The 15,096-nt window shown below is 43.9% G+C and overlaps 1 protein-coding gene across 1 annotated transcript in view; it reads right to left on the bottom strand.

Moving 5' to 3' along the window:
• rab40b (RAB40B, member RAS oncogene family) overlaps positions 1 to 11,030 on the bottom strand; it is a 72,349-nt gene extending 61,319 nt beyond the window's left edge. Inside the window, exon 1 of the mRNA XM_064933746.1 lies at positions 10,124 to 11,030. Within this exon, the coding sequence (XP_064789818.1) occupies positions 10,124 to 10,265 (142 nt within the window). The 5' untranslated portion in view covers positions 10,266 to 11,030. The remainder of the gene's footprint in view (positions 1 to 10,123) is intronic.
• Positions 11,031 to 15,096: the final 4,066 nt, after the last annotated feature.

Below are 15,096 nucleotides of genomic sequence, written 5' to 3'. Positions count from 1 at the left end.
CACAACATCGTCAAGCAAGTTTTCGGACTACAAACAACTATTGATTTAGAACACCGGAGATTTACTGCACATCGCAAAGAAAACAGGAGCTGCCTCCGCTATTCCAGCACCATTTCAACTTCAACATCATCAAATCACCTCTGCTTAGTCTAATACAGTGACAACTAAAAGATTCCAAAAACCATTTAGTCCAATCAACGTAGGCTAATAAGTAGAAAAACATGTTTACTCACCCCTACTTGTTGAGAAACGCCAATGCCATCTTACACTTTTTCATGTTGCCAAAACGGTCTATGACTCCGTCATACAGTACACACTTAGTTTTTGTTGTCCTAAGCTACCTGGCTAAAATGCTTGCTCTCTAGCCTAACTTCCTTTCATGGGCAATGATTAGCCAGCTAGTTAACATTAGCCTACTACATCTAGCTACATATTGAACTTCCATCCTATGAATTTATGGTTGGATCAGAAACGCCGTTATAATCATTGGCCAGTACAGAGAATTAATTAAAACCACAAGTCCAAATCCCTATCTCCGTCCATGGCTAAATTAGGAAAGGGCCAATTTTAGCAAGCTTAGCTAGCCACTGGAGGACAATTTTTCTGTCAATGACATTTGGCTTTTGATGTGATTGGTGTGAAGCCAAGTCCAAACTGACTTCCCTTGACACTTTTTTTGGTGCGACGGGACCATTCACAGTTGAACTCACTCAGTTTAGCTCAACGCTGATGGGCTATTATTGTATTAAAAAACGATCAAGGGAGGCTGGCTTCCCTTGCATTCAATGCTCCAGGCAGCAGCAAAATCGTACTATTTTTGACCAAACAACATCAGGTAGATGGGCTACACATACAAAGACAGAGGGGCCCTTTTTCACTTGCCTGGATACTTTCTCCTGGGAGATACATTCAGCCTCTTGCGAATAGAAGGACCATTATGAAACACAGAGACGAAAGTTAAATAATCTTGTTATGTTTTTTTCTTGGTCCTCTTTTTGGGGAATCCTGGCTTCCCTTGGCATCCATGAATACATGTCACTGAAGCTACATATTTTAATGTGGCTCTATACTCCAGTATTTTAGATTTGAGCTCAAATGTTTCATATGAGGTGATAGTACAGAATGTCACCTTTCATTTGAGGGTATTTTCATACATATCTATTTTACCGTTTTACTTTATGTATCTAGTCCCCCCATTTGAAGGTGTATTAAAGCAGTAAAGTTTAGTATTTGGTCCCATATTCCTAACACACCATGACGACATCAAGCTTGTGACTCTACAAACTTGTTGGCTGCATTTGCCACTTGTTTAGATTGTTTCGGATTATGATGCGCCCAATAGAAATGAATGGTAAATAATTGAGTGTGTCATTTTGCAACTTTGTCACTTATCATTATTCACGATTCATTCGTCATTATCCATAATCCTGGTAACAGCAACATTAATGTAGAAGTGTTCAGAAACATATTATATTCTTATTTACAATAAAAGTGACTCCAAAATTGCACAATACATGTCCACTAATAAATAAGCCACAAATAGGCCAACCATCATAGCCGCCACTTCATAAACGTACCTAGGTGACGATATCTAATAGGCCAGTTGTATGGGAACACTGTATATCAACCAGACCAAAGGACAACACGGAGGCTACCAGAGTACACAGAGAGGACTTCCCTTCGTAGTGCTCTCCCCAGGCCTGGAACTATAACAGTCAGTCCCTGAGGTAAGCTCTCACTGAAACAACTAACAGAGTAGGTGTCAGGATTTGGCCAGGGTTGTTCCGGGTTTTGGTCACTAGATGCCCCCATTGTGCTTTTTGACCTTATGTTTTTTCCCTTGTTCCCCATTATTATTTGCACCTGTGCCTCGTTTCCCCTGATTGTATTTAAACCCTTAGTTTCCCTCAGTTCTGTGCTCTGTGTTTGTATGTTAGCACCCAGCCCTAGTGTTCTGTGTTTTCTTGTCGATTCCGGTGGATGCTCTTGTGGAATTCTGTTTTTGTTTTTGAGTATCTCTTGAGGCTTTTTTGTGCTATTCCTACCACCTTTTGGATTTGCCATTTTTGTATTGAAGGACTTCTCTTTTTTACTTTATTAAATACACCGTCTTAAGTACTGCTGTGTCTGCCTCATCTTCTGGGTTCTGCTGGCTATTCGTGGCTCAGTTGGTTAAGTGACTGTTTCTCACTCCGGAGACCCAGGTTCGTAACCGGGTCCTGACAGAAACACAGAGCCATAAATGAACCCAGAGGCAGCCAGTTCCCAGGACCTTTTTGCCATGCTGTCCCACCACCAGGAGACTGTCCAACGCCACGAAGCCGCCCTGGTTCAGCAAGAGGCCTTAATGGCTAGACATTCTCATCTTCTGTCGGAGATGCTGACTTCCATTAAGCAAATATCTGATCGTCTTACCCCGGCAACAGTTCCCGTCCCAGTACCTCAGATTCACGTACCCATGGCAGTTAACCCCCTGGCTGAACCTCGTCTTCCACCTCCCCAACGGTTCTCAGGTGATCCAAGTGCTTGTAAAGGGTTTCTCACCCAATGTTCTCTCTCCTTTGAGCTACAACCCTCGTCGTTTCCCACCGACCGGTCTAAGATTGCTTATATCATCACCCTGCTGTCGGAAAAAGCCCTGGCCTGGGCTACTGCTGTGTGGGATGCCCATAGTTCCTGCTGTGCCAGCTACTCTGCCTTTGCTGAGGAATTCAAACGAGTGTTTCAAGGCCCAAGCAGTGGTTCTGACTCAGCCAAACAGCTCCTGACTATCCACCAAGGTTGGCGCAGCGTGACGGACTATGCCATCCAGTTCCGCACGGTGGCAGCAGCAAGTGGCTGGAACAACGAGGCGCTCACGGTGTGCTTTCTGAAAGGCCTTTCCGACACTATCCAAGATGAACTGGCCACTCGGGAACCACCGGACAATCTCGAGTCCCTGATCAAGTTGGCCTCACGCATTGACCAGCGTCTGAGAGAGAGAGAACTCAACCGTAGACCTCTAGCCCCTATCAGTCCCAGCTCCGAGTCCCCACCTTTATCCTCGCTGGCTCCATCGGAACCCATGCAGATTGGACGCATCTCCCAGGCTGAGAGAGACCGCCGGATGAGGAGCGACGCTGTCTATATTGCGGCAAACCGGACCATTTCCGTTCCACGTGTCCAGGGCTCCAGGGAAACGCTCTGTCCCGTACAGACCGGGGGGAACTGTAACGGGAAACATAACCTCCTCCCATCCGTCCAACTCCCGTCTGCTCATTCCAGTCACCCTCTCCTGGGACAACCACAAGCTTCACCTTCAAGCCTTGGTAGACTCTGGAGCCGCAGGTAACTTCATGGATGGTGTCTGGGCGAAGGAGAATGGCGTTCCCTCTGAACTTCTAAGTGAACCCATGAGGGTCACTACATTGGATGGAAGCCCTTTGGGATCTGGACTTGTCACTCATGTCACTACCTCCTTGCGACTTTCAGTTTCACAACACCAGGAATTGATGAACTTTCATTTGATCTCCTGTTCCGAGTTCCCTCTCGTCCTTGGATACCCCTGGCTTCACAGCCATAACCCTCACATCGACTGGTCTGTGGGCACTATCAAGCAGTGGGGTCCTACGTGCCAAGCTACTTGTATTTTCCAGAATTCCCCGAGTTCTACTCCCGAGTCTTTAGAATCCATCGACCTGACCCGAGTTCCCGAGTGTTACCATGACCTCAAACTGGTGTTTAGCAAACAGAGGGCCACCATGCTACCACCCCATAGACCTTACGATTGCCCCATCGACCTGTTTCCGGGCACTTGCCCCCCAGGGGTCGGATCTTTTCCCTATCTCCACCCGAACGAGCTGCTATGGATACCTACATCAAGGACGCTCTGGAAGCAGGCCTCATGCGTCCATCCACCTCCCCGGCGGGAGCAGGGTTTTTCTTTGTGGCCAAGAAAGACGGTGGATTACGTCCTTGCATCGACTACCGGGGACTCAATGCCATAACCGTCCGTAACCGTTACCCGCTACCCCTTATGGCCACAGCCTTCGAGCTGCTCCAGGAAGCAGTTGTTTTCACTAAGCTTGACCTGCGGAACGCATACCATCTTGTGCGGATCAGACCTGGTGACGAGTGGAAGACCGCTTTCAACACGCCTACTGGTCACTATGAATACTTGGTGATGCCCTTCGGCCTGACCAACGCCCCAGCGGTGTTCCAAGCGCTCATAAACGATGTGCTTAGGGATATGCTTAACATATTTGTGTTTGTTTACTTGGATGACATCCTCATCTTTTCGAGCTCCCTTCAAGAACACACTAAGCATGTCAGACAAGTACTCAAACGCCTCCTGGACAGCCATCTGTACGTTAAGCCGGAAAAATGTGAATTCCATTCATCCCGAGTACAATTCCTGGGATTTGTAGTGGAACCCGGTCGAGTCCAAATGGACCCCAGGAAGGTAGGGGCGGTAGCGGATTGGCCCACCCCCAAATCCGTTAAGGAAGTTCAGCGTTTCCTGGGCTTCACAAATTTTTACCGCAAGTTCATCAAGAACTTCAGCTTGGTGGCAGCCCCTCTCTCAGCTTTAACCAAGGGTGGCAATGCAAGGTTTTTGTGGGGAAGAGAAGCTGAGACGGCCTTCCAAGGACTCAAGCAGCGCGTTCTCTCTGCTCCCATCCTGATACTACCGACTACGGATGAACCATTTGTGGTGGAGGTAGACGCATCAGAGGTTGGTGTTGGAGCTGTCCTGTCTCAGAGGGGTGAAGACAAGAAGCTTCATCCGTGCGCTTTCTTCTCACACCGGCTTACCCCGACTGAGAGGAACTATGATGTGGGGATCGTGAACTCCTTGCGGTTAAGATGGCATTGAAGGAATGGAGACACTGGCTCGAGGGGCTTCTCACCCGTTTCAAGTGCTTACGGACCACAAAAATCTGGAGTATATCCAGCAGGCGAAGCGGTTGAACTCTAGACAAGCTAGATGGTCTCTTTTCTTCAATCGATTCCAGTTTATCCTCACCTATCGGCCCGGGTCGAAGAATCTCAAACCGGATGCCCTGTCCCGAGTCTACGCTCCTGCCATTCGAGATGACACGGACATGCCTGTCCTTCCTGCTGCTAAGATTGTGGCTCCGATCTCGTGGCAAGTTGAGGATACCGTGAGACGTGCTCAAGCTAGCGAACCGGACCCGAAAGGAGGTCCTGCCAATCGGTTGTTTGTCCCCAAGGCAGTGAGGACTCAGGTCCTTCTGTGGGGGCACTCCTCTCGCCTCACCTGTCATCCGGGCGTAGGTCGCACCTTGGAGTTCATCCAGCGTAAGTTCTGGTGGCCTACCATAAGAGAAGACGTTGCCACTTTCGTCAATGCCTGTCCCGTGTGCTGCCAGGGCAAATCTTCTCACCTCCGCCCTCAAGGACTCCTTCACCCTTTACCTGTTCCCCACAGACCCTGGTCCCATATCTCATTGGACTTTATTACTGGACTTCCTCCATCCCATGGCAATACTACTATCCTAGTCATAATCGACAGGTTTTCAAAGGCGGCCAGGTTCGTCCCTCTGACTAAGTTACCTTCTGCCAAGGAAACGGCTGAGTTGGTAATTAATCATGTGTTCCGAGTCTTCGGCATTCCTCAAGATATGGTTTCTGACAGAGGTCCCCAGTTCGCCTCAAGGTTTTGGAAGGCCTTCTGCCAACTCATGGGGGCTTCTGCCAGTCTATCTTCAGGGTACCATCCGGAGTCCAACGGCCAAACAGAGAGGATGAATCAAGAGCTGGAAACCACCCTCCGATGTATGACTCGTGACAACCCGTCTACATGGTCATCCTTTATTGTTTGGGCCGAATACGCACACAACACCTTGCGCTCCTCCTCCACTGGTATGTCCCCGCACGAGTGTCAGTTTGGCTATGCTCCTCCATTGTTCCCGGACCAGGAGGCAGAAGTCAGAGTGCCTTCAGCCTTGAAGTTCGTCAGACGCTGTCGGCTTATGTGGAGGAAGACCCGTCTTAATCTTATGCGTTCCTCACAGAGGTACCAACAACAAGCCAACAGACGTCGCCGTCCCGGGCCTACCCTGCGCCCCGGCCAGAGAGTCTGGCTCTCCACAAGAGACTTACCTCTACGGGTGGAGTCTCGCAAGCTGTCCCAAAATACATCGGTCCCTTCAAGGTTGCCAGGAGAGTTAACCCAGTTTCTTATCGCCTACACTTACCCAGATCCCTTAAGATTAATCCCACATTTCACATTTCATTGTTAAAACCTGTTGTTTTTTCTCCCCTTGTCCCGGCAGACAGACCTCCCCCTCCGCCTCGTGTCATTGGAGGCCAGCCGGCTTATACCGTCCATCGGATACTGGATTCCCGCCGGGTGCAGCGGTCCTGGCAGTATCTGGTGGACTGGGAAGGCTACGGTCCCGAGGAGCGCTCCTGGGTTCCTGCCAAAGACATCCTGGATCCTGACCTCATTCGTCAGTTCAGGGCCCTCCACCCTGAGAGAGCTGGTAGGAACGTCAGGAGCCGTTCCTAGGGGGGATTCTGTCAGGATTTGGCCAGGGTTGTTCCGGGTTTTGGTCACTAGATGCCCCCATTGTGCTTTTTGACCTTATGTTTTTTCCCTTGTTCCCCATTATTATTTGCACCTGTGCCTCGTTTCCCCTGATTGTATTTAAACCCTTAGTTTCCCTCAGTTCTGTGCTCTGTGTTTGTATGTTAGCACCCAGCCCTAGTGTTCTGTGTTTTCTTGTCGATTCCGGTGGATGCTCTTGTGGAATTCTGTTTTTGTTTTTGAGTATCTCTTGAGGCTTTTTTGTGCTATTCCTACCACCTTTTGGATTTGCCATTTTTGTATTGAAGGACTTCTCTTTTTTACTTTATTAAATACACTGTCTTAAGTACTGCTGTGTCTGCCTCATCTTCTGGGTTCTGCTGACTATTCGTGGCTCAGTTGGTTAAGTGACTGTTTCTCACTCCGGAGACCCAGGTTCGTAACCGGGTCCTGACAGTAGGATGACGTTTCCCCTAGACGTTGATTCAAGTTCAGTTTTGTGTTTCCCCTAAAGGTTATGGTAGAGTTTTGGATAAGATAAGATGTACTTTATTGTGTATTAACAATGTGTCTTTATGCCCACAACACAATAATTGGTTCATGCTCTGCAGCAGCTGTTATTTTTCCCCTCTGAATTCTTCTGTCAATTTGTGTGCTGGATGTTGTGGAGATGCAGTAACTAAGGTATTGACTTATCAGAACACATTGGTGTGGGCTTTGCATGATTAGCTGTCTGATGCCTGAGCTGTCTTCACCAACGCTGGAGAGTTTTCTCTAGGTTGTAGAAACAAGCTTGGACATGCCTCTGAAATTGCATCTACAGTGCCTTCAGAAAGTATTCACACCCCTTGACTTTTTCCACATTTTCTTGTGTTACAGCCTGACTTTCAAATGTATAAAAGGTTGTTTTTTTGTTACTGTGTTACACACATTACCCCATAATGTCAAAGTGGAATTCTATTTTTATAATTTTGAAACGTCTTGAGTCAATAAGTATCCAACCCATTTGTTATGGCAAGCTTAAATAAGGTAATTTAAAATATATATATATTTTTACAAATCACAAAATCAAAGTCGCATACTAAGTTGCATGGACTAACTCTGTGTGCAATACTAGAGCCATGACCACATGGAGCTCTATTCCACATCAGGCAACTGAATCAAGCAGTAGAATCTGATTTAAAAAGCAGGTAAAAATACACCTTTATGGAACAGTGAGGACTGTGAAGTAACACAAACATAGGCACAGAGACATGCATACACACACATGAGAACATACGCAGCATACTGAGAGCTGTATTCGCTGCCAAAGGTGCTTCTACAAAGCATTGACTCAGGAGTGTGAATGTAAATTAGATATTTTTGCACTTCATTTTCAATACATTTGCAAACAGTTCTAAAAACATGTTTTCCATTTGTCATTATGGGGTATTGTGTGTAGATTTGTGAGATTAAAAAAAATATTTAATCAATTTTGAATTCAGGCTGTAACACAACAAAATGTGGAATAAGTCAAAGGGTGTGAATACTTTCTGATGGTCCTGTACCTACCACCTTTAGGGTGTCATACTCAAGTTACGCATTGTGGTGAAAAGCAACTGGTGGTGAGACATACGGCTACATGACCAAAAGTATGTGGACACCTACTCGTCGAACATCTCATTCAAAATTCATGGGCATTAGTATGGAGTTGGTCCCCCCTTTGCTGCTATAACAGCCTCCACTCTTCTTGGAAGGTTTTCCACTAGATGTTGGAACATTGCTGCGGGGACTTGCTTTCAATCAGCCACAAGAGCATTAGTGAGGTCGGGCACTGATGTTGGCAGATTAGGCCTGGCTCGCAGTCAGCGTTCCAATTCATCCCAAAGGTGTTCGATGGGGTTGAGGTAAAGGCTCTGTGCAGGCCAGTCAAGTTCACACCGATCTCGACACACCATTTATGTATGGACCTCGCTTTGTGCACAGGGGCATTGTCATGCTGAAACAGGAAAAGGCTTTCCCCAGTTGGAAGCACAGAATCATCTAGAATGTCATTGTATGTTGTAGCATTAAGATTTCCCTTCACTGGAACTACGGGGCCTAGCCCGAACCATAAAAAACAGCCCCACACAAATTATTCCTCCTCCCCCAAACTTTACAGTTGGCACTATGCATTGGGGCAGGTAGCGTTCTCCTGGCATCTGCCAAAACCAGATTAGTCTGACGGATTGCCAGATGGTGAAGAGTGACTCATCACTCCAGAGAACTGCTCCAAAATCCAATGGCGGCGAGCTTTACACCACTCCAGCCTGTGTGCGGTAGCTCGGCAATGGAAACCTATTTCATGAAACTCTGACGAACTGTTATTGTGCTGATGTTGCTTCCAAAGGCAGTTTGGAACTCTGTAGTAAATGTTGCAATCGAGGACAAATTTACACGCTATGCGCTTCAGCACTCGGCGGTCCCGTTCTGCGAGATTGTATGGCCTACCACTTTGCGGCTGACCCGTTGTTGCTCCTAGACGTTTCTACTTCAAAATAACAGCACTTACAGTTGACCGGGGCAGCTCTAGCAGGACAGAAATTTGACAAACTGACTTGTTGGAAAGGTGGCGTCCTATAACGTTGCCACATTGAACGTTTCTGAGCTCTTCAGTATGGGCCATTCTACTGCCAATGTTTGTCTATGGAGATTGCATGACTGTGTGCTCAATTTTATACACCTGACAACAACGGGTGTGGCTGAAATAGGCGAATCCACTAATTTGAAGGGGTGTCCACATGCTTTTGTATATGTTGTGGTACATATGCCCAAGCTTTTATTACACTCCTTTTATGTGGAACTGCACCAAAAAATCTCATTTCAAACGCATAAGTATCCTCAAACGCATACAGTCCACCTCTGAAGACTCTAGCCTCTTCCATGCCGGTCATTATTTCTGAATACTCAAAAACTTGTTTCTCCACCGACAGTTGGATAAGGGGAACGATGGGGTGTTAACACTTGGAGACTAGAGATCCTGACTGCCAATGTGTCCACCCTGAGACATACCATTACGTTAATATCCCCAGTAATAAAACACCTATGATTTTTTTTCCTAGAGAAGAGGTGAATGTCAAGCTCTGACACTGGTGGGTGACATCTAAGTCCATATGTCCTGTCACTTATGATGATCATCCACAATATGGTCCTAAAGGCACCATATACCCTAAATAGGGCATTGGTCTGAAGTAGTGCACTATCGGGTGCCAATTGGGATGCAAACTTACTCTCAGATGTCCAAGATGACATGTCCAGTCTTGGTATTGGTCCACTAATCCTAAATATAAAGCTTTAAACCTAAAGAATGTGCACTGGCTAGCTAAAGCATGACAACCACAGCACTTTTCGGGGCTCTAATGACAAGGACCATCCAGAACAAGCTGTGCATAAAACGTACTGTGTGACCACTTGTTTGTTGTGCAATAAAAACATTGAAAAAAGTTCTATATTATCGAGTCCTGGTGATCATAACATGTAATCTTCAATATTTTCTATAAATACATGTTTGAAATGAAAATATGGCATTTGTGTGTTTATAGTTCTGGCTGCCGTTGTATACTGGACACTCACCCATGTTGTAGCCATACGGAGACTCGCTGGCTCCGTCCTGGAGGCTCGCCAGTATCTCCCCCTTTCCCACATCGCTGTCTCCCACCAGGAGAAACTTAAGCAGAAAATCGTAAGCCTTGACGGGGCTGGTTCTGTGGTTCATCCTCGCGGTGAAGAATGATTATGTTCCATCATGGAACAACTTGTACAAGACTGTTCAATCACTTTTATTTCTCTTCCAACTCAAGATTTGAGCTGTGTGACGCACGAATTAAAGTAGCAAAGAAGCGAGTCAAGTTGAATCTGGTGTTCTTTGACAGTTCATCCAGTGGATAGCCTTATATTATCAGTCATAATTAATATCTGGGAACTCTATCCATTTAGAATAAATGCATCAAACACAGATTTGAAGTCTCCTAAAATAGGAATTTGAATGAAAGCTACAAATATCAACTTTGCCAACGAAAGTGACAACACAATGTAACATAAACAATTATACAAATTAGCTTACATCTACAGTGTGTTCCACTGTAACATCAAAGCTTGCCGCTCACGCCGAACCTGTCCCAGTGTTCAAATCGTTATTCCACAAATCCTCCATTCCCGCTACCGTGCCTTGAAAGTACCATACGTACCATACCAAGTACCATACTTGTTATAACGCTGTATTGTACCGCCAGCCAGCCACACTGTTCCGCAGCTCTCTCTCTGATCTCTGTCGTTTCCTGTCCCCAGTAGCCGCAGAGTCTCGAGTTTTACACGGTTATGGTTGGCTCATCCACCGGGTTGCTAGGGCAGTCTTGAGTCGGTAGTAGGCTAGTCGCTGCAAACGTCTGTCAAAATCCCCATATCGGCCTAACCATTTGCTTCAATAGGGGGGTGTGGTTACCATTGGTAGCCAAGTTTTGTGCGGTTTGAGCTGGAATCCACCCTACCACTGATTTGAGATCAGTGTTCGTAATTTTAATCCCGTAGGAAGGGATAGGATGACGGCTGGTTGAACTGATTCCGGGTCAGTGTTTGCAGATGTCCGCAGCAGCCGCTGGTTTATAGCAACAGCCAGCATGGCTCGGTTTGTGTTTGTTGTTGTTTTGGCTGGGCACGATTTCTGATTTCTGACGTAGCGCAGAACACCTCGGAGGATTTAGGGACATTAGGCTATTCTATTCAGACAACAATTGCGCAGTCAGCCACGCTCCAAAACAACAGCACATAACAGAAAAAAACAGTTACAATCATGTTGACAAGGGAATTATAATGAAAAACCGGATTAAAACTTGTTCAATAATAGTATTACCTAATTTAATGGATTACGTTTTCTCTAAGAAAAACAGTATGAGACAATAGGCTACATAGCCTATACAGTACATGATTCAAGAAAAATACAACTGCACCATTATTAATGAAGGGCTGTTTACATGTGATTTACTGCTCACTAGGAATATAACATATTAGGCTGCTCTTGTCCTGTAAATAGACTATCATACAATGATGGAGGTATTCTAATACCAAACGAGACCGTGTAGCCTACATTCATCAGTGAGTAAACATTGCATTGCGCAGCAGTACAATATTGTTTACACAGTGTAGTGGATGGATGCCGCGGGTCTGTTGATATGATGGGTTATGTAACAATAAGAGAGGAGCTGCCTTCTGGCGCCAGTTCCAACTCCACTGTGGCCATTGCGTAATTGCACACCAGGCACCAGACTATGGATGGATTCGAGGAATGAATACGGACATGGACATATTTTGTACCCTAATTACAAATTCGTTATTAGCCTACAACATCAATGGTATGGGACATGTACAAGAAAATAAAACATTGCTTTTAGCCTATTTTACTGAATTTATATTGTGAAATTGAGATAATTTAAAGAAAATAAGATGCGACTTAAATTTGACAGAATTTCTTAAATGTTCTGTTCATTGCTTTTATTTGAGTGGTAATTTTTTTATTTGCTCATATTACATCAGATAATATCGTCCACTACCCGAGTTCATTAGTGCGCCACAGTTTTTGAGTGCGTTTACCAGCAATGATTGCGGTTAATCTACTGCCCTCGGGTGGTGTATTGTCGGTAGTACACATAATACATTTGAAACATTCTAGATGCAAAGTTCAGATGGATACGTGTACGGGTTTTTTTCATATACAGTGCCTTCAGAATGTATTCACACCCCATTACTTTTTCCACATTTTGTTGTGTTACAGCCTGAATTTATAACATTGAGATTTTGTGTCACTGATCTACACACAATACCCCATAATGTCAAAGTGCAATTTTGTTTGTAGAACATTTTCTACATTAATACAACATTTAAAGCTGAAATATCTTGAGTCAATGTCCTGTGGCAACCCTTCATTTTTGGGGGGCCCTGTTTTGCATGTTATTTTGGCATTAATACGTGTCCCATATCAGTTTGCAAACAATGTTAAAAAAAATATGTATATAAATTGACTTAATGAAGCTGCATACAAACATGGTCTCTTTTTTACTTTCAGCCTTGCTCAGTGTTTTCTGTGGTGGTGGGGCAGTCAGCAGAGTGTAAGGGTTGGTAATGTTCTCTAGTTGCGCCGTGATTGGCTCAGTGTTCTGTCACTCATGGGGACACTACGTCACCGCAAAATCTACAGGGAGAGCTCAAAAATTCAAGCCCCTTGGGTGCTTCCATAGTTACATTAGAAGTGCCCATCCAAGAAGGCTCAAGGTCATTGGCCACAGATAAAATTATGTCAAATCATGTGATATCTACAGTAGCTTTGATTGGACATCATACTTTCAAAATCTTAGCTAGCAGTCATCATCATGAATCAAGTCGACAATCTACTGGCAAATCCTTTTCAATCCTTGTCATTTGAAGATAAATAATGAAGAGAAATTATAGATAAAACATATCGGTGCTAATTGGCCATTGGATATAAAAATTACACAAGTTGGAAATCACAAATTCAACAATTTGTGGTGTGGCTAACTGCAAGCACTACAAAACAATCACTAGCCTGCTATTCAATGGAGTGGATGTGCGGTAAAAGTCTGGGTATAAGGGTCTCTTTTCCAAGCTTAAAAGGATAAACATTCAACATTGGCCATGCTGTCAACCCAGCATGACTTCTGCCGCTTTCAAAACAACTGGAAACTTGGAACTGGAAAATCTCAGACTTCAGTGAGTTAAAAGTCATCATTCAACCATGTTTTTTTCACTGTTCATAAATCCAGAGAATGCCAGACTGATGCCAAAGTTTGATGGCAAAATTTGCCCACGATGGGCCGCCTTTCTGTTCAAGTGAGAACAGCACAACAAGGTGAGTCCAGACATGGCTCAGGGATTTCACCATGAGGCCAATGGTGATATGAACAAGGTCAGCGTCATCTGATTTACATCTCCAACATTTGCTGTCGGTTGTCATTTTTGCCTTGTGCATTTTAGAGGGAGACCAGTAAGATCTATTCATTATATTATACTAAACCATTTGTGTTTTGAACTCTGCCCTTTCTAAAATTGTTTTTCCCATTCAATTTCTTGTATATTAATCTTCAAATCTTTACCCCATTTTCCCCTTAAGGAAATTGAATGGGATCTTAAGCACTTACACATTCGTAACTTATTGTACTAATTCGAATTTGTAACATATAAGAATTTCAGGATTTACATTTTTTTTTTGCAGGGTGTTACATGTCATACAAACTGGATGACGTAGTACACAATTGTACACCATTTTCGGGGTCCAGTTTTGGCTCATGAGGGCTATTTTCCAAGCTACTGGCTAAAATTATATAACTCCTCTGTAGCATCACTTTAAGGGATGTAGTCCCCTTGTTTTTTTTTGTTTAATAATTTATACACCCTCAATACCAGTTGTAACTCTATGGTTTTATAAATGGTTCAAATCCTGTTTAAATGTAATGGTTCTATCTCCGACTTAACTGCCTATACAATCGGAATGATTCTAAAATGGTTGGTCGAGCCAGTCTTATTCTTCAGTTTACTCAGCTCCATCATTTAACAATCTTTAAACAAATCAGACATGGTCCAAACTCCCATTGGTAGCCAATCTCTTCAAAATATTGGTCTGTGATTGATTCATAAAATGCATTAATTTCTCCAGATATAAATATAAAATAGAAATTGAGAAATATCACCTGATATTGGCATTAATAGATTCATTAATAGATAGTAGATTAATAGAATTAAAAAGGTGAACTGCTATTTTGGAGGGACCGGAAGTGTTGGCTGTGCATTTGGCCAATGACAGGCATCCACATTTAACCCCACTCACATGTGAAAATTGAAATATAAAGTTGTTTTTTGGTTTATATGCAAAAACAAGATAGGGGAAAAATGAAGGTTTTTTTTAATCTCGTTTTTTGCATGTAAACCAAAAAACAACTTGACATGTCAATGTTAACATATAGGTGGGGTTAAACGCTTATACAGTGCCAAGGTAAGATTTCTCAATTTTCTAGGTAACAGGCAAATGTCTCCATAAAAAATAGAACACTTAATAATAAAGCTAATTTAGTATTTTCTACTTTTTTGGTGAATATGTCATTTTCTGACCATAGAACGCAAGAATGACATCATTACTAGGCAAAAAGACTGGTTATAGCCAATGAATTCCCAATGTGATTAGGTTGCAGTTCAAAACAGCCAAAACTAGCTAGCTTAAATTTTTAGTTAAGAAAATATTGGATGATACAACACATGTAAAAATTATGTTAGCTAGTTAGTTGGCTAGCTAATAAACTTAACAGAAATATCTAGCTATTGTTTTCCAATAAGTAAACAATAGTTAGCTTGCTAGCTAGCTAGACAGCCATTGATGCTGCAAAACTAACTAACCAAAACGTGGCTAACTACAACATTAAAATTATACAGCTATGGTAATCCTGGTAAGCTAAATGCTACCATATAACTAGACCCTTTCTGCTAAATGTACTAGTTAGCTAGCTAGCGAATGTTAACTAGACCTAATGTGTTTGGAAGGGGTA

The sequence above is a fragment of the Oncorhynchus masou genome, chromosome 24, assembly GCF_036934945.1.
Source record: "Oncorhynchus masou masou isolate Uvic2021 chromosome 24, UVic_Omas_1.1, whole genome shotgun sequence".
Taxonomy (NCBI): Eukaryota; Metazoa; Chordata; class Actinopteri; order Salmoniformes; family Salmonidae; genus Oncorhynchus; species Oncorhynchus masou.
The sequence above is the reverse complement of the archived record's forward strand: the minus strand, read 5'-3'. Positions and strand labels throughout refer to the sequence as shown.